At 38.2% G+C, this 25860-nt stretch overlaps 1 protein-coding gene across 1 annotated transcript in view; it reads right to left on the bottom strand.

The window, feature by feature from the left end:
• Positions 1-25860, bottom strand: part of SMC3 (structural maintenance of chromosomes 3) — a 311725-nt gene that overhangs the window by 128221 nt on the left and 157644 nt on the right. The window contains exons 12-13 of the mRNA XM_067156456.2: positions 22327-22430; positions 11162-11261 (exon numbers count right to left, since the gene is read on the bottom strand). Of these exons, the coding sequence (XP_067012557.2) occupies positions 11162-11261; positions 22327-22430 (204 nt within the window). The remainder of the gene's footprint in view (positions 1-11161; positions 11262-22326; positions 22431-25860) is intronic.

Genomic DNA, 25860 nt, shown 5'->3' with positions numbered 1-25860 from the left:
TAGTCAATTCTGGCAAGAATTTCTGTTACCACTGCATGCATTAAAAAGTCAACAATAGCATATCAACAGAATTCTTATCATTCGCACACAAATAGCAATTATTGCAAAAACACTGCACACAGCTTTCCATTTCTTCTTAAATACCTTCAACCTGATTCCATAACACAGTTTAAGAGTTTGTAAATAGCAGAAGTATTCTACATAATATTTAACATACCAAACACATTTGTTCTTGTAGCTGCTTCCTATACACAAACATATCACAGAAGCAGAGTCACGTATGATCCCTGGTAATTAGAGTTCATTATGCCAGCAACATAACACATTAGTTGATGAGATGCTATGATGGTGTTTGCTATTATCAGATAGTGTCAACCCTTCCTAGAAGAGCGTCGCTGTTCATGGGAGGTGGTAAATCAGGTAAATTGGGAGAAGGGCCCTGTGTGAAGCAGCCAGCTGTAGCAGGAGATATCCAGCCATAGGAGAGTTACTGATGACGAGATCATGCCGTTGATCTTTGTATTCCGTTCACACCGATGATTTATCCAATATGTGCATAACTTTTTCCCCAAACATTAAGCTGCGAGGCATCGATTTGAGAGCTTTTACTATTTGAGCTTTTGTGTAAGTAGGGTAGCATCCTGCTTTATGAATTTACCGAGCTCAGAACATTTTAAGCAAGCTCAGACCTATGGGAGTAACAGAGTCCCACTCCCATCTGACAGGCAAGGTACTCCTTCGAAACAACTTGGCAAATGAAATGAAATTTGATGGGGAGCTATCAATATTAATGGGGCTAATGGAAGAAAGAAAGAAGAACTGGCTGGGTCAGCAAAGAGTATGCATCTGGATGTGCTATGAGTAAATGCTATTTGGGTAAGGGGAGATAACAAGGAAGAGATAGGAGATTATAAACTGTACTTGACCGGTGTTAAAAAGGGAAGGGCAGAGTGTGGGGTAGAGCTTTTCATCAGGAATACTACCTCACGCAACATAGTTTCTGTTAAGCTCGTAAATGAGCGAATGATGTGGGGAGATTTAGCAGTTGGAGGAATTAGGACGAGAATTGTCTCAGTAAATTCACCGTGTGTGGGTGCAGATGAGGATGAAGTTGACAAGTTTTATTAAGCATCGAGTGATATCGTAGTCAGGGTCAACATCAAGGATAGGATAGTGCTAATGGGCAAACTCAATGCGAGTGTTAGAAATAGAACTGAAGGACAGGAAAGGGTGATTGGTCCATGGAAGCTAATAAGAATGGGAAGTGTTTGCTGGACTTCTGTGCTAGTATGGGTTTAGCAGTTACGAATACATTCTTCAAGCATAACATTATTCACCGCTACACATGGGAGGGTAGGAGTACCAGATCCAGATCTATATTGTAACCGACTTCGAATTCAGTAAATCTGTTACGAATGTACGGATTTGTAAAAAGTTTCAAACAAATTTATTAAAAACCACCATTCCAATACTTTACAGTCTTTAAGTTTAAGATACAAAAGTCACATAGATGTTAAAATGGGACATGTTTCGCTTAAGCTTTGTAAGCATCTTCAGCCACACTTAACCTAAGTTAGGGCCCTGAACTGGGTTCCTCATTAAAGTACAGTACATGCTTTAATACAAGATAAAACAGTCATAAAAATCTAGTCTGTGGAGAAAGCGATGCTTAAATGCAACTAAAATTGAATAATAAACTTGTCATAGTATTGCAGTATATGTACATGGAATGAATACTAGTGTTTGTCTAAAAATGTACAAGTTGATTATTTGTAGAACGAGACATCGTCATAATCATCTTACATACAATTGGATTGTACAAATTAGCTGATATTAATGAAGCATGGATTAATAAGATATTGGAAAATAAATCTTCAAACGTTGTTGAATGAGAATCAGGTACGTAGAATTATAGTAGAGTTGTTGACTCCAGGTAGTTGCGTAATAAGGTCAAAAGGCGCTTGAAGCATCAGTGTAGAAGTGTTGTCTCTCTTTCATGGAATAATCTTTGTAATAGATTGTAGTCATGAGCTGTCCTAGCGTAGATTCAACAAATAGGGTGTTCAATAAAGCCTTAGATGTGGGAGAATTTGCAATGTGGCGTGTGATGAAAACTGAAATGTGTAGGAAAAATAAATGTAAGTTTTGGAAACACAGAGAACATTCTATTAATGAGTGGAAGTTTAACAACGCTTACCCCTAGTGTTGACAGAGAGGTGACTAGCCTTGTTGGTTGTTTGAGACAATCTGACAGTTGTTATTCTGCTACTACGTGTATTGTAGGGGTGTGTCTGTGAAGACAGAGAATAAGTCAGGAGGGGTGGGGGAAGGGGTAGGCGGAGCATTGAGGATATTAGGAGTAGGCAGAGGGGTGTAGCGTGAATCGGTGACTTGGGAGTGGCTACTATTGCGGTAGGGAAGTTGTTGACGTGTTTATAATTAAATATTTTCATGAAATTATTTGTATTTATATTAAAGGCCCTGAGTAATTTAGGGATTTGTTCAATTTATGGGCTATTTGTGTCAAGAACATCGTTTAGATTACTATTAATGTTATAATGCTGATCTAGAAAAATGTAGGCGTTTTCAAACTCGGTCATCAATTTACTCTTGTTGACGCATTTTATAATATGAAGGTCTTGTGCATTCGTGGTAAAGTTATGGCCGGTATCCTTCATATGATTGCTCACAGCAGAATATTTTCTATGTTTTGAACCATTGTAATGTTCCAAATATCTAGTTTTGAAACTGCGTCCGGTTTGTCCTATGTACGTAAAAGTACATTGGGCCCATTTGAGTCAATAAATTCCGGAATTCGAAAATTTATTGTGTATTCAATTTATGGTATTGGAGTAAAAAATATACAGTAGAAGTCCGTTATAGCGAGAATTCATAACAGCGAAAAATTTGCTCGCTATAACGGATTGTCGTTATATCCGATTTTTGTATAAAAGTCGGAAAACCCTTCATGCACTTTAAAATCGGTATGAAACGGCAATAAATTTGTTCAAAACTTGCGTTTCCGTAGATGATATCCACACTACGGCTTACTTGTTTGTTATTTTCCGTAATCCGATACTACGTGAAAGTGTGTTTAATTTCATTCTGAAAAAAATATAGTACCGTATATCTCAGAATCCAAGATGAATCCCACTTTTTCCTTCAAAAAATTTAAATCAGGCTCAAAAAGAAGTTTGTAAAATCATATGAATGCCTTGTCTTACTGTAGGCCTACGCATTTTTAGACTATTTTTAGATGCCGAACATTGACTTTCGTCACGCCGTATTTCTTTATTTTTGGCGGCTGCACAATTATTTATTTCCGCGGGTTCAAGGACCATTAACTTGACATTGGCATCATAATATCGAAGAGAAGGGATTGAAAATTTTCCAGCAATACCTATTCCATGCGTCTCTACAATAGAACGATCCATCAGGAAATTATTCTTGCTGTCTATAAAACTGTTACTTTTACGCAGCGTCAGATGTAACTGGCTGCCGCTACACGCACGTCTCGCTTGTCGGGTTCGGCAAATTCAGCGGCTAGCGATGTATTGGCCTAATCGCGAACGTTGAAAGTCAACGAACGAGTTTATTGCGCCAGGGTATGGCCATTCTGCCCTTGCGTTTTTCGTGCACATACCTCACAATTTCATCTTCGACTTCTTTAAAGCGTCCTTGTTGCGGACCACTGAATGAATTTTTTGTATAGTACGCATTTTTTTTTGGCTCTTTGTCTTCACGCTAACACCAAATACTAGCTCTAGTTAGGCCTATGCCGTATTTTCTGGCGGCTGCACAATTATTCTACATTTCTGTGTGTTTAATAAACATTAACTTATCATTGGCATCATAATATCGACTAGAACCCGTTGAAAATTTGCTGGCAATACCTTTTCCACGTATCTTTACAATACGACTATCCATCACGAAAATATTTCTGCTGTCTATAAACCTTAATTTTACTAAGCGCCAAGTACAATAGACGTGTTATGACTCTGCCACTGAGTAGCCATGGCTTTTCTAGAATTCGAAGGGTCGCTTGCTTTGATGTCATTCTGCAGATTTGAGAAACACACAGGCTCTGTACAACCGGTTGTCGCGGCTAGCGATGTGGGGTAAAGAGGCGGTCGTTTATTGTCAACGAGTTCTGTGCGCGTGTGAAAAGAAGCAGCATGGTTACCGCGGTAGTTGCCAGTGGTATCCATTAACTTACTGTTAGGCCGTGAATGCAACAACCCTTGAGTTTTCGCATGACATTCTGAGAAAAAAAAAGTCTTGGATTCGGAGAAATACGGTATCACTCCAGAGATTTCTGTGGCAAACACCTCAGCTTTCTTCTTCAAACAGCGTCACCTAACCTAACCGTATATGTAGCCTATCATGAAAACATATTTGTAACGCATGTAGAGAAATTACCTCCTCGCGAAAAATTTACATGTAAATAGCCGTAACTAGACGCGAGAAGATATGAAATATCCTCTGAAATCAGTGATGTACTCTGCCATATCTTGAGGTGTATCACATTCTTACTTCATTTCCGTATATAACATTAAAATTAAGATATCGTTTACTTGAGTCTTATTTTTAACGAGTTAACAACTGCTATCGGCCATGTTATTTACGCATTTATTACGAAAAGATGTTTTCCTCTTTCATTTCGAATTTTCTTTAGAGAACAGCAGTCAATGGGTATTACTAATAAACTCCAACATCGCCTTTGAATGTCAACGAGAGAGCTCGCAAAGGCACAAAGTGAGAAAACTATACCGTACCGAAGATGATCGATAGCATTTTGTTGCAAATGTTTCAGTTTTCTTATTCAAACAGCGTCACGTATCCTAACTTAACTGTACTATATGTATGATGAAAACACACTTCAAGCACCAGTACAGAAATTATACATTTCTCGCTATAAATTTTCATAATAGTCTTTCCGTAATTTAACCAGACGCGACAAAATATAAACTAACCTCTGAAATCAATTAAGCACTCTGCCATATCTCAAGGTGTATCCCGTTCTTACTTAATTGCAGTATTTAGCCTCAAAATTAAGCGGTCGTTTAGTCAGCCTTAATTTTAACGAGTTAACAACCATTATCGGACACGTTATTTACGCATTTATTACGAAAATATGTTCTCTTTCATTTAGAATTTTCTTTACGGAACTGTCGCCGGATATTACTAATCGACTTCGACATCGCCTTCGAATGTCGATGAGAGAAATCACTAGTGTACACAGCGAGGAAACGATGCCGAAGGTAATCGATCACATGCAGTATCATCGCTGGGTGCATAAATATCGGTAACGGAAAAAATCACGTGCGCTTAATCGCTCGTAATAACGGATGCGCCCGTGATAGGGTTCTCGCTGTAACCGAAGGACGATACACAGTTTAATATAGGAATTTTGAAGGGACAGAAAAATGTTGTCGCTATAACGGAGTTCTCGTTATATGCCGTACTCGCATAGCGAACTTCTACTGTATATTACAATTCGTGTTTCGAGTTTTATACATGATTCTGACGTTATATTTCTTTAGCGGATTGGTTATACAATATATAGTCGGGTTAGTAAAGGTAAAGGCAGCTAAGCTTGTTTTTTCAGGTTTTTCAGGGGTTAGTTTGATTTTACCTATAATTTTATTGACCATATCTGGTTTTGTAGCCATTGAGTTCAGCTAAATCTTTAATATAAGCAACTTCATTTTTTCTGTTAGCATTAGAAAGTGGGACTTTTAGAGCCCTGTGAATTAAACTGTAAAAAATCGCCTGCTTATGAGAATGTGGATGCAAAGAATCATTCTTTATAGTGAACGGAGCGGACGAAGGTTTCATATAAATTTGGAATATAAATTTATCCTTAGCCCTTGTTAAATTTGTTCCAGTGGGGACACGTTTTTAAGTCTCTTTCCACCATATTTTTGGCTTGGCTAACTTGCCATTGAAATCTGTATTGCTTTGGCATTTTATTCCTTCTCGTTTTCTTTTTATTTCCTGTGCGCTTATGTTGCTAATTAAATTGCATCTTCTCCGCCCGAGGAGTAATATTACATCGTTCATATATGATGTATTTCACTACTATTTCCTGTTATCTTCTGGTCTGCTGTCAGACCAGCCGGGGAGTGAGTCTCACTAGTGGCCCGCTCGCCTTTCCACTATCTTTTGCTGTACATCGCCTTGCTGGCAGAGTCTTAGTTCATTGTCGAGCGCCACGAATGTTGGAAGCTTGTTATGGTGGCTCCTTGTAAGAGCATCTATCTACCTCAACATGCCTGGATAGCATGTAAAGAATCAGGGCTAACACCCTGAAGTGTTCTTTTCTTATTTTCTTACCTGGAGTGGACGTCCGCTGCTTATTCTACCTAATTTTATCTCTATGTAATTTGTATGTATTGACGATCCCAGCCAACGCCAAACTTTAACTCCTGCCCATGGATTACGGAATACATAAGTTGCCTTCAAGATTATCGTTATTTTCCTTTGCTACTGGAGCTGGATGACCTCGTCTTGGACGCTTATTTAAATTACCGGTTGCATGCTGTCGGAGAAATACCAATATTTGATGGTTCTTCTGTTCTGATAAAATTTTGTAACATGTTTGGTATTCGGCTTACTGACTGCACTGTTTAAACCTACGAGAGAAAGGAAACCTTTTCGGCGAGATGTTCCTGGAACTAAAATATATTTCTCTTTCGGATTAAAGGGGGTTAAATATTGTGAAACTTATGTTAATGAAATTAGGAATGAAATAATTTGATTGTGTGAAGTAATCCATTAAAAAGGATTGAGATTGTGAGATTATCTCCGAGGAACAGAATCTATTTCTTTCTTTAAATTTATCTTTTCTGACTTTCTTTTATTAAAGTAATTTTTCTTTTATGCTTCGGTAACGCTTACAGTTGTTGTCGCCTCCATGGCAACCGTCGCCCATGGGAACTATTGTTTTGGGATTATTGAAAAGAAATGTTTATGATTGAGAATTCATTAATTTGTGATGAGCGTGCCATTAAGCTGGGAGCTGTTGGCTCTTACTTCTTCGCCTTAATTGATTTATGATTTGAAAGTGGGAGTTTTTTCCTGGTGGTTTGAGCTGCATTGCTCTTACATGCTGAATTGATTTTATGTGTGCATGATCTTTTATGATTAGAGCTGCTTGCTCTGATAATTAATAACTGATTTCTAATTTTTGGTTGGCGCATTCCCATGCTTAGTGCTATCTTGTTCTTCCATTTCGAAGCGTGCTGAATATTTGGGGGTCGTTTGGAGACCTACTTTATGTCTTCCCATCTTTATGAGCGCTTTCGGTTTTGGATATGCGTTCAGTGGATGTTAAAATAACTTTCCTGTTGTGCCTATTGTGATCCGGTTCATGGGAGAATCTCACGGCCTCACTTTGGCATATTTTCTCCTAATGTACAAAATAGTTCCTGGAGAAAGGACGCATTTAATTATTAGTACAAAGTAAATTTTTGAAAGATTAAGGTACTTGCTTTGAGCCCTTCAGGCAGGCAGTAAAGTGAGTCCATGGACATTTTCTTTGACAACTAATTATCTTGTAATTTAATTTTGCTTTAAGTCTACCTATTCATTAATCTGGTTTATTTAGAGGGCGTGTCTCAACTCTAGGTGAACAGTTATTCTCAATTCAGAATTTATTTAATTAATCTATTTATCATATTAATTTGTTATCTCAATTCAGAATTTATTTAATTAATCATTTTACCATGTTAATTAATTATCTCAAATCAGTATTTACTTAATTAATCAATTTATCATTTAAATAGTTAATCTGATTATGTTTGTAAAGTTGCACCTTATAGATTTCAAGGGTTCTTTTTTTTTTTTTTCTTTTCCTATCATATATAATTTTCTCTCAAGACAGTAATTAAATAATTTAGTTTCACCTGAAAACCAGCAGTGCTTTTCTTTAATGATTTCTGTTATTTCCTACCGTGCAAATATTTTGGTTCGATCCGAGTTGCCTCTGGTTTATGTCCAGTTACTGAACTATTTGGTGAGTATTTGCTGTTTTCCTTTTTTTTTTTTTTAAAGATATTTTATGAATATTTGCTATCTCTTCCTCATTGTTTACTTGTACCAGTAATTGCTGGTACAGCTGGTATAAATTTAAATCCAAGAAATTCAAAGAATTATTGGATTTGTCTTCTTTAGTGAATTTGATATTATTGTCAAGGTCATTGAGGTACTTATATTATCACTGTTATTTTGATGTTTGTCGATGATAATGAATGTATCATCTACAAATCTCCGCCACAATTGAAGACCATTTATTCTGTTAATTATATTATTAGTTTCTAAGTTGTCCATGAAAATATTGGCAAGAATACCCAAAATTGGGTTGCCCATTGCCAGGCCCTTTTGACGGTAGATTTTGTCGTTAAATGTGGAAAAGTTATTGTTCAGAACAAATTTCAGTAGATTGATGAATTCTTCTATTTCGAATTTACTTAAGTTATTCTGTTTTGAAAGATTAGTTTTAATGATATTGATAGTTTCGTTTATAGGTATATTCAAATACATATTGACAACGTCAAATGAAGCCATTATATGACTGTGTTGTAGTTTAAATTTAGAGAGTTTTTTTTTTTTTTTGCAAAAATCAATGGAATTTGACATAGGTAGGTAAGGGTTATTCTGCCCGAAGGCAGGTCTGAACCTCCGCAGAGGTGTTCCTGAGCCGGAGTTTACGTGTGATAGGGTGGCCAGTTCCTCTCCGCTCCTCCATTCCCTTACCCCCACGAGATCCGGTGTTTCAACATGGCTACGGCCGTTGTTTGACATAGGCAAGGCTGTTAAATTTAAAGTGTTTACTCAAGAAACTGTAAGAATTTTGAGACATTGTAAGTGGGGCTGTTTCTGCAATTTATGATAGGGTGCACGGGTACTTCGTTTTTATGAATTTTTGGTAAGGCTTTGGCCGTTGGTAGCTTAGGATTCAATAATATAAGCTTGTGGCATTCGTGTTCTTGTAAAAGAAAGGAGAAATTTTCAATAAATTCTTTAAACCTCGTTGGATTTTAGGGATTGAGTCTTTATTTTTTATGGTATATGTATTAGCAGAAAAGAAATCTTCAGTTTTTTGATGTAATCATCTTTATTAAGCAACACGGTTGTGGAACCTTTATCTGCTTTCGTAACGATTATATTATTATTCTTAATTTTACTCTTTATCTCGTGTATCTGTTTCTCAAGAATCGGATCAGACTTAGATCTTAGTTCATTAGCTAAAGAAGGGAGTTTCTTTTTTATTTTGTATTTGACGTTATTTCGTTTATCAATGGGAAGTTTTGAAATATCGGACTGAATTTCGGCAATTGTGGTGATTAAATTCTCCATATTATTAGGATTAGACCAATTGAATTTCAACCCTTTATTTAGGAGAGCCATTACACTGTCTGAAAAACTAGTGTTAGACAAATTAACTGTCATGGGAATATCGCTTAAATGAGGTGAAGGTGACTTGGTTGTTTTAGAGGAGTTAGTCAATTGTGTGTCTTTAGAAGTTCCAATTTCTTGACCAGGGTTTCTTGTTTTTTATTTATTATAACTGATACTTTGTCATTAACAAATTTGGAAAAAGAGTCCCATTCTAAAGGGAACATACTTGAAGAAATTTCCAAATGTGTTCTGTAAAGCTGTAGATTCAGAAGTGATTTATTTTTGTAATGTAATTTGACCTCATTTCTAAACCAAATATCATTAACTCTTTTCTGGGCATTTTGTAAATTATGAGAAGGAAAGTTTTTTTTTTTGTAAGCGTCTTAAAAGCTTTGGAATTAAACCAAGCTTCAAACATTCTTTAAAAAAAAATTGATATCTCTAGAAATTTTGTGGACCTTGGCTTTAAGATTAAGATATCTGTTTTTCATATTTGCCTGGTTGGCTGTTATATTACATGTTATGAGTCTCATTATGATAGCCGTATTGAGACTCTTCAACGTCGTTCCCTCAGGTAGAAATTCCTTGCGGATAATGCCTTGACTATCGAAAAATGTGATGAGCATCATTTTGATGCGTGACTTTTCGGCTCTGACCTTTTTCCGACGAGGGGATCCCGAAGAACGCCATTCCATGCTTTGCTGTTTCATTCCAGGGTCATACCTGAGACACCAGGTTTCATCCTCAGTGACAATACAGTTCAAGAAATTTGGTGTCACATCCGCCGTTTCGACAAAATCCTGTAAAGTCTCTAAACGTACCTGCTTCTGATCGTCAGTCAAGTGATGTGGCACAAGACGAGAACACGTTTTCCTCTTCCCTAAGTTCTGGGTAACGATTTGTTGCACGGATTCACGGTTAATTTGCAGTTCATCCGCTATCATGCGCACAGTTAATCGCCGATCGTTCGTGGTTAATGTTCTCACCTTCTCAATGTTTTTGTCACTGAAGGCAGTCGCCGGTCTTCCGTTGATGGGGGTGGTCAGAAACACTTCCAAGGCCTCCTCGAAAACAGGCAAACCACTCATACACACACTTCAAGGACAGTGCTTGATCTTCATAAACACATACCAGCATCGCATGCATTTCTTTTGGTGTCTTGCCAAGCTTAAAACAAAACTGCACATTGATCTTTTGGTTGTTCATGTTCCTGTTCGCAGCTGAGAACCAATGCACTAAACGCACACTGTGTCAAACAGGTCTTACACGGCACACAAACGATGCTCAACTGAACAACATCGGGAGCAAGTGGTCAAAACCTGCTGCTATGCAGGTGCAGTGTTGTGTGTCGCCAGTGTTGCCGGATCGACCCTTCTGACTTCATTCACCAAACTTTGTCACAGGTTATATTACACAATATTTTAACTACCTACCAGTACCATTCTCCTGATCAGTGGATGAGCAGAATTACAAACGCAGTGTAGTATCAACAGTTAATTTACATTGGGCCATTATTTGAGGTAAGTAACAGGATTAAGTTGAAATACTCCATAAATTAATAATAAACATTGCTAAAGATGACACTGTGCTAAGTGTGAATAAAGGAGAGGTGCTACAAGACAAAATAGACCGTCAATACAGCTATTCCTTCTAAAACAATTTAAGTGATAGGACTTTCACTGTAGATTTCACTGTCACACTAATCCAATATGTCTACATAGAGGGGAAATCTAATCTGATCAATATCTTGTCAAATTACCTTTCCTGCCATTGATCGTAATGACTGGTCAGCCTTGGCAAGATCTTCTTTCAAAGACGATAATGTCTGTTGAAGAGTATTCTCCTTCCTCCACAGTTCACTGAAAAATTAAAGACCATCAAGTTATTCATAAGATGTCTGACTGTAGGATATTATGTTTAATGTTACTAACTTCAACAGACTCAGGTATCTAAAATTTAACAAATCTTAAAATTCCAAGAAAGCTAGGAATTAACCCCAAAAAGGAAAGCAATGACTTAATCAATTGCACTTCACAGTCAGTTTATAACAGCTCTGTCTATTTTGACGACACCCTTACCCATCGTTGTCCAACCTAACTTCAACCTCTAACCACACTCATGGTTCCTTTTGTGAACAACCTGATCACAAGAAATCAAATACTGGCTCCATTTTAATCTCAAAGTAAATAAAAACTGTTCTACCAACAATGTTAACAAACCAAATATACTACGAGGCCTTCAAACAAGAGACTCCCTTAATTTTGCCATATGGATCCATTATAATAGATGTACATACAAACACCATAATTCCCCACTTCTGTGCAAAACAATTCCTTCAACGATTCCTTTGACAAGTATTTAACAATTACAAATACCATCAAATTTTCAACTTTTCTTCCCTTCACTGAAGGAGTGTAAGCAAGTTACGCCAGTTTTTTTGTTTTGAAACATGGGGTTTGTGCATCACTGGATCCAGGTAAATGTCTCGTGTTGCTCCTTAAAATGGTCTATGTGAATCTTTCACGGTATTGGCTGCGCAGACAAACAAATTCAGCCATGTGAATATGCACAAAGCGGTGCTTGAAAAACGGCTATGTGAAACTTACTTCATATAGCCAGTTTGAACATCTAGTGATGCAACATTTTTTTACACATGGCTGGTTTTGCATGAAGTGAAGTATACTACCAAATTGTAATCGTAGAGCTGTCGATCCAATATTTAAAAGAATATAAATGGAGATGATGTACAGGTATAATACAGGAATTTTGATTTGACGCCATCTAGGCTGCTTGCACGTCAATTTTGATGTTACATTCCACTGAACCAGATGGGCAATCTCAGGCTGAATATTTAATGAATTTTGGTGGATATGTCACCGGAGATCTTTTACGTGTCGACTTCTTATGACATGGAACATGAAATGAATTTTTCTCTACCTTAAAAAATATGATTACCTCTATCAGCTTTAAACCCATGACCTAGGGATCCAGAGGATGACATTCTTTCACAGATCCACCGAGGGATCAACTGTTTGAGAAGTCGTAATCTTAAGAGTTGATAGCTGTTGGATCGTGGCCATGACAGAGAAGCATGCAGTGGACAGTGAAGCTTCACTTGTCAATGTACAGTCAATACCGCATTTACGCGAATAATCCCCGCATACATTTTTTAAAAAAATTCGAAGCTCAAAATTCGGAGGCATGTTTTATTTGCTTCAAGGTGGCAACACGCTCCTGGTTCACATAGTTTTCGATGTTGGGTGTACAGTTATGCTTTGTGTAACTGCAGATGAAAGAAAACTGCCCCCATGTCATATTTAAATGGAAAACAATTCGGACTTTTAATTCAAAACTGCCTTTACATTTGAATGGATGAAAACCATAACGGTATAAGTGACTTTTAAAAATATGTGTTAAGTGCTGCATGTAACTCCGGGAGGATGTATCCTTTCACCAACAGAGAGATACAAGTGATAGCGGTAATATTCTGCGCTCTAGTGATGGGTGGTATAACTACAAATAGCATGCTTTATATGAGAGTTAAGAAGTTTAAATGCCTTTTTTCTCTGGATGATCAAAATGCTACTTATACCGTTATGGCTTTCATCCATTCATTTAAAGAAAATAGTTTTTACAGAGTAATTTATTCAAATGTTCTCAGTGTCACGATAGAACGTGTCTTCTGAAACATGCAGGGGTAGCTTTCTGCACTTTCGCTTGCTTCGGTGTGTTTACAGTGTGTTTAATAGTTGCTAAGTTTGTGAGAAATTGTAATTGATTAGTATTCAGCGTTTTAAGGATTGCCACAATATCGCATAGAACGCAGTGTGCAGAGAAACAGAATCCGCAAACACTGGTGATTACATGTAATAAATATCATTTTTGGTCCGTATTGATGAAATTTGATTGAAATAATAACATTAAGTTATTTATTAGGTGGTCTAATAAATAACTTAATGTTATTATTTCAAACACTGGTGATGCCGACAGTTGGAGAAAAAGCGTGGCTCATAATAGGGAACATGCATGATCTGGGGTTTTAATTAAAAATATGCTAATCTGATTCAAAATTGCATGCAGAATTCAAAAATGTGATCAGAATGTACAAATAATAACTCCAAACATGATAAAAATCTACGAAAATGTCACGTCACGCAAGTACGCGATCTCATTGGCCTGACGTCAACGTACAGGTTGACTGAATTAGCAGACGAAATAACACATAGTGTGCTGTGAGAAGCACGATACACTTCGCGTATTTCTACTTTACGTTAGTGTCTAGTATGGTTAAATTCGAGGTCTATACATTGGATAATAATCTGAGTGGTATATTTTAGACTTAAAATGAATCCTGCGCAGACAGTGAGGCAGAAAACTTATAAATGGTGTAGAGTTCCGATGTGCAATAGCACATCGCATACCATACCAAACAAATTGTTTATAAACATTCAAAAGACGCTAAAACTAGGGAGAAATGGATTTTGGCGAGCTGGAGAAATGCTGGTGATATATCGGAAAAGTCTACAGTTTATTTTTTTGAAGATTTTAACGTAAGATGAATTTGTTTGAATTTTCAAAAACACTTTTCCATGTCAGCTGTTCTAGTGGTAAAACTTTAAATTTTAATGTATGATGCTTTATTTAAATGCTTCAATTACATCTTGGAATATGAAAGTAATAAACACCGAGCGAGTTGGCCGTGCGTGTAGAGGCGCGCGGCTGTGAGCTTGCATCCGGGAGATAGTAGGTTCGAATCCCACTATCGGCAGCCCTGAAGATGGTTTTCCGTGGTTTTCCATTTTCACGCCAGGCAAATGCTGGGGCTGTACCTTAATTAAGGCCACGGCCGCTTCCTTCCAACTCCTAGGCCTTTCCTATCCCATCGTCGCCATAAGACCTATCTGTGTCGGTGCGACGTAAAGCCCGTAGCAAAAAAAGTAATAAACAGTGCATTAAATAATGCTGATTATTAAAGTATTCTCCAAACCTAACCTATGTTTTGTGTGATCCATGTCAAGATAATAAATCAAAGGGGTTATGAACCATTTTGACAGCTCTAATTCTACCAATATATCTTGGCATGGGACAGTTATGTATGTCTTTATTGAAGAGCTTAATTGGTAAAGAAATTTAGTCTATATCTAAATAGGCTACTCTATAATGTAACAAAGAATAGGCGTGTACACCATGAAAGGAAACAACGTGAATTTAACAAATGTATAACTCTACACAAAACCAATGCTTGTCTGTTGGGGTCTTATAATTTAACAATGCTCAATTATAATAATTATCATAATATTAATGAAATAAATAACATAATTGCACACAGGTGAAAATAGTGACGTAGGTGTTTAAAATATTATCCAACTTAGCCTAAGTTTTAGGTTATACAAGCCAAGTCAATAAACCGAAGGGTAAAAATACCGCGCGAATTGGCCGTGCGGTTAGGAGCGCGCAGCTGTGAGGTCGCATCCGGGAGATAGTGGGTTTTGAACCCCACTGCCGGCAGCCCTGAAGATGGTTTTCCGTGGTTTCCCATTTTCACACCAGGCAAATGCTGAGGCTGTACCTAAGGCCACGGCCGCTTTGTTCCCATTCCTAGGCCTTTCCTGTCCCATCGTTGCCATAAAACCTATATGTGACGGTGTGACGTAAAGCAAACAGAAAAAAAAAAAAAGTAAAAGTCACAGCACCCAAAGTCATTCCTGTATTGAGCGACTAAAATGTCACCAGGACACTTTTATTTCCTGATATGCTCAGCTTGTTAAAAGCCAAATGTAATTAATGTTACTGGCTTCACGCCCCGCTAACTACTTCTACGATTTTCGGAGACGCCGATGTGCAGGAATTTAGTCCTGCAGGAGTTATTTTACGTGCCAGTAAATCTACCGACACGAGGCTGACGTATTTGAGCACCTTCAACTACCACCGGACTGAACCAGGATCGAACCTGCCAAGTTGGGGTCAGAAGGCCAGCACCTCAACAGTCTGAACCACTCAGCCCGACTTGTGAAAACTAGATGAAGTCATATTTATCTTTATCATGTTTAACTTTTTCCCTCCACAAAGATATTTAATTCTCTTTCATGGGCCCCGGAAGTGGGTAGGCCAGTTGTCCCAACCATAAATAGATATTTTTTTGGGAATGATAGATTATAGCCCTATAGTACTATGATCTTTCTTTCTTTCCTTCTTTCTTTCTTTTTAATCAGTTTATCGTTCAGGGTTGGTTTTCTCTCGGACTCAGCGAGGGATTTCACCCCTACCGCTTCAAGGGCAATGTCCTGGAACGTGAGACTTTGGGTATGGTGATGAAACTGGTGAGGAGGGCCATTACCTCGCCCAGGCGGCCTCACCTGTTATGCTCAACAGGGGCCTTGTTGGAGGATGGGAGGATCGGAAGGGATAGACAAGGAAGAGGGAAGGAAACGGCCCTGGCCTTAGGTGCCTGGAGGAGAAGTAGGAAAATACGAAAAACCACTTCGAGGATGGCTGAGGTGGGATTCGAAACCCTTCTACTCAGTTGACCTCCCGAGGCTGAGTAGACCCCGTTCCAGCCCTCGTACTATTTGTTTTCAACTTTCATGGCAGAGCCGGGAATCGAAACCGGGCCTCCGGGAGTGGCACACATTAACCACTACACCACAGAAGCGGACTAGTACTATAATGCTACCTATATGTTTATGTTAGTGCTGAAATCCGATTTCTTACTTTACTAATGCTGAAAGCCCGAAAATGTAATGTTATTCTTTAATAGGGGAATCAGTCTAGAAGGAAATGTTGAAAGTGATGTGATATCTATCCAGGTTCGTTGTTATCCTAATACTATGGGTTACAGTACATTGCACGTATATAAAAGACGCCACTTACAAACTTGCTTGTTATCCGCGAATTTCTGCGGCCACAAAAGTCACTATGTTTCAAGAATGATGACATTTACACATGATAGATTGTCTGATTGTGCTGTTTTGAACCTTTCTTCTGTCATTTTGAAGTTATTCGCGATCATGAATAATAAACAATCGGCTTTTAGCAACGGCTGATGCACAACGGCTGGTAGAGCTCCATGCCGTACTGGATCGTGACGTCACAGCGCGCCGCTTACGTCAGAGGCCGTTTCACTCGCCTTGCGGAAAGGCACTATTAAATATTTTTTTAATGGTAGAAAACAAGGCAACATACCACAATGTAATACGTTTACGTACTATTTCATTGGTGTACTTTTCAAAAAAAATATTTTTGAAAATGATGCATGTTCCCAATTACAATCAATTTGTGGTCACCGAACAATATTGTCAATGCCGATGAAACTGCACCTTTTTTTTTTAATGCCCAGATCAAACGGACTTATGGTTTTAAAGGAGATGGGGTCATTGTACTGTGTTGTAATGCAGACGGAAGAGAAAGACTTCCTCCCCTCGTCATAGGAAAGTTTGATAAGCTACGATGTTTCCGTTAAAGTACAATGCATCTAAAAATGCAAACAGTACAGTAATCCAAAAAACAAGGCACTTGCACAGGGGAGATAGCATAATTTGTCCTCGTCTTTGAATCTTCTTTTTTTTTGTTGCATGAGGTTATGTTTGTCTGTAATTTATCTGGAAATATGCAGGAACCTCAGCAAAAGTTGCCCACCATCAACAACTTGTCTCTATCTGGATTAAAGAAGAACTACCAGAACACTGGACAACAGCCCTCATTCATCCTCTGCACAAAAAAGGGGACAAAACCGACCCTAATAACTACAGGGGAATCTCTCTCCTAGACATAACATACAAAATATTTTCAATAATCATCCTTAACAGGATAAGTTTACAACTTGAGAAAGAACTAGGAGAATATCAAGGAGGTTTCAGACCCTGGAGGAGCTGTCCTGATCAGATCATGAGTCTTAAGTTGATAATGGACTATAACAGGAGAAGAAACAGAGATATGGTGATAACATTTGTAGATTTCAAGAAAGCTTATGATTGCATCCATAGAGAATCTCTGTTTAAAATTTTAAGACACCTTGGACTACACCCCAAATTAATAAACATGATAAAATTGACTCTCACCAATACCAAGTCAAAAGTGAAGTTTAGGGGTGAAACATCAGACACATTTGAAATTAAAACTGGACTACGGCAGGGAGATGGGCTCTCACCACTATTATTTAACTGTGCTCTAGAAATGGTAATGAGGGAATGGTTTAGAAAATGTCCCCCCAAAATAAAGATTGGCTGAAAAATCAAAACAAATTGCCTGGGTTTTGCTGACGATTTAGCATTACTAGCAGTGGACATAAAAGAAGCAAAAACCCAGATATCAGAACTTCAAAACATTGCAAATAAAATTGGCCTCAAAATATCATTTGAAAAAAACAGAAATTATGCCCCAAAAACCAACACAGCTAAAAGAAGTCACCATAAATGGTAATAAAATCAAAATAGTAACTCAGTTTAAATATCTTGGAGAAGTAATAACACATAAATTAAATGAAAAAATCTCAATCCAAGTAAGAACAAATAGATTAGCTAAAGCACAAAAATTAACATGGGATATCTACAAAAAGAAATGTCTATCAATAAATACAAAAATAAAACACTACAACACAGTTATAAAACCGGAAGCTACATATGCAGCAGAAACACACTTTTACCTGAATAAACAATCAAAGACTGACAGACTTCAGAAAATTGAAGGGAGGATTGGAAGAACCTGTATCAACAAAAAATATCAGAAAGATGGACAGTGGCGGTTAATACCTAACAAAGTCGTGTACAAAGAGCTAGAACCCATTACAGATACTATGCGTAAGAGGAGACTGGGATTCTTTGGACATATCATGAGGATGCAGGACTCGAGACTTCTGAAACAACTAGTACAACACAATCTCGTCTCAAAAAATACCACAACAGGATGTAAATGGATCAGAGAAGTAAGAGAGGATCTGAAGGAAATAGGCCTTACAACAGAAGACACCAAAAATAAGATAAAATTGAATACAAAACTCAAGAATACAAACCTCCGCTTTACCCTTACACAAAACAAACCAACAACACGCACATTTTCAACTGAGGAAAGGGCACGAAGATCGGAGCGTCTGAAGAAGTACTGGGAGGACCGCAAAGCCCGAACAATCCCTTCAAAGAGACCTGAACGACGGACTGACTAAAGTGATCCTATGTGGTCATAAAAGAAGAAGAAGAAGAAGAAATGCACTTTGTTGGACACGTATCAGAAATAGTATTTTTCCATGGCATTTGAAAGAGTTAAATTGCAAATCAAGGTGATTGCATGCATTAATGAGTCTCAGAATATTTTGTGATGCGGCAAGGGTTGGCACTTCTGAATTACAAGAGAAGTGCCATGGTGGAAAATCATACAATCGTACTATCCTGTGTTGCAATACACACGGAAGCGAGAGATTTCTTTACTTCCTCCCTTCGTCATAGGAATGTTCGATAAGCCAGGGCATCGGCTACTTTCCGTGCAAGTATAAGGCATCTAAAATGCATACAGTACAATAATCCAATGAATAAAACACTTGCATAGGGGAGCCAGCATAGATTTCTCCTCGTCTTTGAATCTTTTTTCTTTCGTTGCAGAGGTTATGTTTGTGTGTTATCCAAGTGCATTATTTGAATAATGTAAATGCGTCTTGTTGGATACATTCTGGAAATAGTCTTTTACTGTGGCATTTGAACGTTTTAAACTATGAATTAATGTTAATTGCATGCAGTAACGGGTCTTATAATATTTTGTGACGCGGCAAGGGTAGGCTTTTCTGAATTAAGAGTTGGCGGTTTATTCAAAATCACATCATTCAATGTCCTTATGACTTCGAATTAAATTATTTTTTACTGTATCGCAAAACTAACAAATGATTTTGCACGTGTGTCTGTTTCCAGTGTTTACATTGCATGAAAAGAATTATCCACCACTGGCCATATTACTCTCCGAGTAAAAAGAGATTGCGTGTTAGAAGTGTTTTAAACGTAGAGTCTGATGAATTTGTAAGTAATTTAGGAGAGGATTCTAGTGATGGAAGAAACAAAGAATCTTCCGATCTACAGCGAATCGAGCCTATTGCAAGTTCAGATTAATGAAATACCTCTCACATAATAAGGCCTACTTGCTAAATTTAATGGCAAATATATTTTATAGCAGTGATAATGCATTTTTATCATGTCAAATATGTTCAGGCAAAGTAGCTATATCTGTCATGTTTATATTTGCGTAAAGACCATGTGGAACTCGAGGAACAATATTAAATTTTTGTTTATCCCTATGACACTCTTTCGCTGGAAGGAATTTTAGTTCATTTCATTTTTTTTCAGTATTATCCGTCCTAAAATTAGAGTGCGAGGATCATTCAGCGGCGGGGATTATTCGCGTAAATACGATATGTACTGGGAGTCTGGTACCACATGTGATCCATGCTATGTGAACCAGCGACGAAGCTCATGTTACGCTGGATCTCTTGGCAGAGTAAGTCGCATTCGTAATGTGTGCAGAATCTCTTTGCCATCAATGTTATATGTTCTTTGCTAACATATATCGATAATGTGCTTGGTAATATTAAATTGAAGTGGGCTAACTTTCAACTTAGAGCATTGTTCGTAAACAACATGACGGCGAGTAAACGACTCAAGGTTACTGATATACAATCCCTTTTAGAAAGTGATTATGATTAGGAATATTAGTGATATTAGTAGTGTTAGTAGTTCTAGTAACAATTCTGATGAACAAATGGCGCGGAAATCGGAGAGGAAGGGCAAGAAGATGACCATGTTACAGCTCAGCAGGCGGACTGGGTGTGGACCCGTGATGCTAACAAAATAAAAAAGTCTTTCCTGTTCCGCGATACGTGGTGTGAATGCCGTTGTAGCCAGAAGACTAGGTGGTAATCCTTCAGTTATAGAAGTAGTGTCCGAGTGATGAATTTTATTAAATGGTAACCGTGGAAACTAAGAACTATGCTAAACATTGGGTGAGTGATCCAAACCAAAAGATACTACAGAGTCCAACTTAGCAAGGCGAGAATGTACAGTGGATGAAATGAAATCCTACATTGCCTTGTATATTCTTATGGGTCAAATTAAAAAGTGCAAAATAACGTCATACTGGAGTAAAAGGAAAGTGACTGAAACTAACACAGTATATATAGAGCTATAATGAGCTATGAACAGTTTATGCTGATAACCTGATGACAGTTTCACGGTTGTAACTGATAAGCTCCGGAAGATAAGGCCTGTCAGAAGCTATTTAAAAAAAAATTCAAGCAAATTTACAACATGGGACATAATGTAACTGTGGATGAGAGTCTCATCAAGTTCTGTGGTCATATGAGTTATGTTCAGTTCAACCTTTCCAAACGGGCCAGGTTTAGGATCAAAATGTACAAACTTTGCAAGAGTGGGACAGGCTACTGCTAAGTACTTAGAATTTATACAGGGGATGGCATGGCTCCGAGCCCTGATCTTCCGGTTAGTGAATCTGTAATATTAGACATAGTACATCCCATTATGTACGCAGGTCACGTGGTGTACTTGAATAACTGGTACTCAGTGCCACAACTGTTTCATAAGCTACTGAAAGTAGGTTTGCATGCTGTTGGTACTGTTAGGATAAACAGAAAGAACATGTCACCAGATTTCAAGACAGTTCAAATACAAAGAGTGGAGACAGTGGCTTGGAGTAGTAGGAACATACTGGCAGTGAAATGGAAGGACCGTAGAGATGTACGTGTGCTGCCTACAATGCATACCGACATTTCTATGCAACAGACCAGGAAGAGGAGGAACCTTAATGATGGTGGTGAGCAGATGATTGAGAAGCTTCTTCCAAACATAGACTACAACAAGGGAATGCCTGGAGTGGACATGCAAGATCAAGTATTTGCTAGCTATCCTGTAGGCCTAATGCGTCGTGCAGTAAAGGGTTACTGGAAACTGTTCTTTTATATGTTGGACATGACCTTATTCAATTTGTATGTTCTGTACCAGAATATTGTAATGAGAAAGATGCACTACACTGATTTCAGAGTAGATGTAGTTGAAGGAATTGTCAGCAGTATCAGTTTTCCACAGCGGAGAATTTCAGGGAGACCTTCACTGGCAGGTTGCATTCCAGGAACTGGGCTCATTTCCCAACTCCTATTCCACCTACTGCAACAATGCAGTTCCCCACAAGAGCCTGTAAAGTTTGTACAAAACATTAAGAAGAGAGCTGAAGTGCCAAAAAATGCCAGGATCCACTACACTTGGAAGAATATTTTTAGGCTTACCACACACTTTTGAACTACTGAGGAGATTGTTAGGAGTGATGTAGCATCGGTGGATTAGCAGGAGTTGTACTAGCCAATTCCTCAATTGACATTATTTTACATGATACATATTATGTCGTTGCTCACTTCCATTATGTTTTATCTATGGGAGCATTACGAATGCGTGGGTTGTAACAATTACGTTATAAATTTGGTCGTCATCAATTAGATAAACCTGGTTGCCCTAGTTCTGCTTGAATTAACAAACTGAGTGATGTACCTACCATACCTGCTCAAGCAACAAAAATGAAATATAATGTTTTAATAGTATACCTGCTAAAATCATAGATCTGGAAACAAGGGCTTCAACATATGCTCGTATTTATGTATAATTAACTCCTTAATGCTCTCGTAAATAAGAAATGTCTCATCACGTGAAGCGTCACTGTATTTCCTTCAAAATAATCCCAGTCCCAATGCAGTCTCAAACCAAAATATATGCAGGGCTCAATGGGTTAAGAACAAATCACAGTTCTTCAGAAGTCTCAGGACAAAATTAGCAGGCTCTAGAGAATGAGCACATGTGCTTAAAAAACATTTGATGAAGCAATGCTCAGGATATTTACATGAAACAGCAAACATCTTATGCTATTTTTAAGTAGAATATTACTCACTTCCTTGTACTTTGATACTGATCTTTACTCTTCTTCAACTCATAATATTGCTTATTATGATCATCGATACATCCTCGCTGCCGCTCCATTTCGTGGGTAAGTTCCTAAAAGAAATTACATCAGTTAGAATACAATTATCACTAAATGTTCTAGAAAAATGTTCCATATCAGGAAAACAGAGTAGTAACTAGCTAGGCCAAGAACATAGTTGGTAACATACATGTACCTGTAAAAGAAAAATATCCCATAGCCAGATATCTTTTTAATATATCTATCATTAATGGAGAGAAGAACAATTCACCGATTACTGTACCTCTTCATGCTGCTGGACATGATAGAAGGGAACAGAAGAGTTTTACCTTATGTTCAGCTCAGACGTTTCTCTAGACCTAATCAGAACTAACTACTATTAAAGGGTAGAGAAGGGACCACCTATTCAATACCATTAGCTTGTATAGTGTTGTATATAACTGGGACTAGTTTCGACCCCATATACACTGGGTCGTCATCTGCCACAATCCAATTGGAAAAACACATGCTCACATACAACAAATAATAAAGTAAACAATCTGGTATGTTTCAATTTACAATCCAAATTTAAAACACTGATGAAGTCCGAATGACACATCCAAAATTGAAAATTTTTTTTTTGCTAGGAGCTTTACGTTGCACCGACACAGATAGGTCTTATGGCGACGATGGGATAGGAAAGGCCTAGGAGTTGGAAGGAAGCGGCCGTGGCCTTAATTAAGGTACAGCCCCAGCATTTGCCTGGTGTGAAAATGGGAAACCACGGAAAACCATCTTCAGGGCTGCCGATAGTGGGATTCGAACCTACTATCTCCCAGATGCAAGCTCACAGCCGCGCGCCTCTATGCGCACAGCCAACTCGCCCGGTAAATTGAAATCAAATAACAGATCAAAACTGCTGCGGTTGGTACCGAAATATGTTGTCGCTCCTACAGCAACCAAACGTTCCTGAGTTGATATGGGAGTTGGCATTCCCCATATGGATAGCCGAGGCACTTTGTTTATAAATTATGATTTGTACAATAGTAATATGGGTAAATGGTTTGTTGAAGGGGAACATTCATAAATTAAATAAGTACGGTGTTCACTTTCATCGGATGTAGTGATCTATTGTTTAATTTGGTTTGAACTATAGAACTATAGCCATTAAACAATCATAAAACATTACCGTATTTACCTGCATAACACGCACACCCCCCCCCCCCCCAAGCGTAAGTTAAAACTCAAGATTTTTGGGACATTTAAAAAATATGTAGATGAAAGAAACAGAGTGAAACAAATAGTTGTTGAATTCAAAAAGAAGTCGTGGGAAGATTTGGGTAATAACCTGGAAAGGCTAGGTCAAGCAGCAGGGGAAACCTTTCTGGACAATAATAAAGAATCTTAGGAAGGGAGGGAATTTATATTGACAATTGGGCTTCAGTGAGAATTGATGGTAGACTGAGTTCTTGGTTCAGGGTACTTACAGGGATTACACAAGGCTGTAATCTTTCATCTTTGCTGTTCGTAGTTTACACGGATCATCTGCTGAAATGTATAAAGTGGCTGGGAGGGATTCAGGCAGCTGAACAAGTAGTAAGCAGTCTGGCCTATGCTAAAGACTTGGTATTAATGGCAGATTGTGCCGAAAGCCTGCAGTCTTGGAACTTAAAATCAGGTGCAATGAGTATGGTATGAAAATTAGCCTTTTGAAGACTAAATTGATGTCAGTTGGTAAGAAATTCAACAGAACTGAATGTCAGATTGGTGATACAAAGCTAGAACAGGTCGATAATTTCAAGTATTTAGGTTGTGTGTTCTCTGAGGATGGTAAAATAGTAAGTGATATTGAATCAAGGTGTAGAAAAACCAATGCAGTGAGCTCGTAGTTGCGATCAACAGTATTCTGTAAGAAGGAAGTCAGCTCCCAGGTGAAACTATCTTTACATCGGTCTGTTTTCAGACCAACTTTGCTTTACGGGAGCAAAAGCTGGGTGGACCCAGGATATCTTATTCAAAAGTTAGAGGTAACAGACATGAAAGTAGCGAGAATGATTGCTGGTACAAACAGGTGGGAACAATGGCAGGAGGGTACTCAGAATGAGGAGATAAAGGCTAATTTAGGAATGAACTCGATGGATGAAGCTGCACGCGTAAACCGGCTTCGTTGGTGGGGTCATATGAGGCAAATGGAGGAGGATGGGTTACCTAGGAGAATAATGGACTCTGCTATGGAGGGTAAGAGAAGTAGAGGGAGACCAAGATGACGATGGTTAGACTCAGTTTCTAACGATTTAAAGATAAGAGGTATAGAACTAAATGAAGCCACAGCACTAGTTGCAAATAGCGGATTGTGGCAACATTTAGTAAATTCACAGAGGCTTGCAGACTGAACACTGAAAGGCATAACAGCCTTTTATGATAATGTATGTAATGTAGTATGTTTTTAAATCTTATTATTCTCGCATTTTCATGTGCTGTGTGCCAGCGAACAAAGTCCAAGGCCATTAACCATCCTTTCCAATTACCTGCTAACCTGGCCTGCCTCTGGACAGACCCTGGGCTTTAAATGGACAGACTGGGCAAATGCCCAGAGTGCCTGGTCCAAGGGGGCGCAAGCACAAAGAATACGCATGTTAAGAAAAACATAACTATTGAGATATTGATTTTAAAATAAGAACACAAAAATGGTTAAATATTGCTGTTTACAAAAGTTTGTCAAAAGTGATGCAAAAGGTGTTGAATCATTCATTCTGAACAGCTTAGATGTTGTAAGACAGCTGAGAGTCATTGTTCAATTTCTAGGAATGAACTAAACCAAACAGCTTAATATTAAGAGATTTGACTGAACTACGTTGGAATGCGATGTAACCCAGGTTACATTTCTGGGGCCCTCTCCTTTAACATTTTAGACGTGGCAAACTCGCCATAGAAATCCGTGTTACTGGTAAATTATTTCCAATTTGTCTTCTACTATTATTTTCTATGTGACTTGGTGTCACATGTTTGATTATACAGTAATATCAATTTCGCCTTGAGCGCTAAGCTCTTATTTTTCAAATACTTCATGATGTATTTCTTGTACTCAGCACGAGTAATGCTCATTTGTTTCTGCTATGTGCTGCGCTCTACGGCAGCTGGTTCAACCTTGTAGACGCTCTCTCTGGCCAATGAGAGCATGGGGCAATTATTGGGCTAGCAACGGCTCCCTGTAAGCTTGTAGCAGCCATGACTCCCTCTTTTGCTACGATGGAGGAAGGTCGTTTTGTAAGAAGACGCGGCATCCTGGCTTTGGGTTGGGTCATGGACCCAGGATAACTAAGCTAGTGTGAGGGTGTTATCACCCTCAATTCATGGACCATGAATTTGGCTTTAAAAGGAACTACTATTATTCATGAACTTTCCTGCATTTGGTATTACTCCTAGAAACTACGTCCATTATCTAAAATTCTAAATTTACTTTTCCTCTGTATTTGAAAGGGTAGTAGTGTTTCACATGTATACTATGAATTCATATCACCAAAA

Source organism: Anabrus simplex, chromosome 1, assembly GCF_040414725.1.
Source record: "Anabrus simplex isolate iqAnaSimp1 chromosome 1, ASM4041472v1, whole genome shotgun sequence".
NCBI classification, from domain to species: domain Eukaryota; kingdom Metazoa; phylum Arthropoda; class Insecta; order Orthoptera; family Tettigoniidae; genus Anabrus; species Anabrus simplex.
The sequence above is the reverse complement of the archived record's forward strand: the minus strand, read 5'-3'. Positions and strand labels throughout refer to the sequence as shown.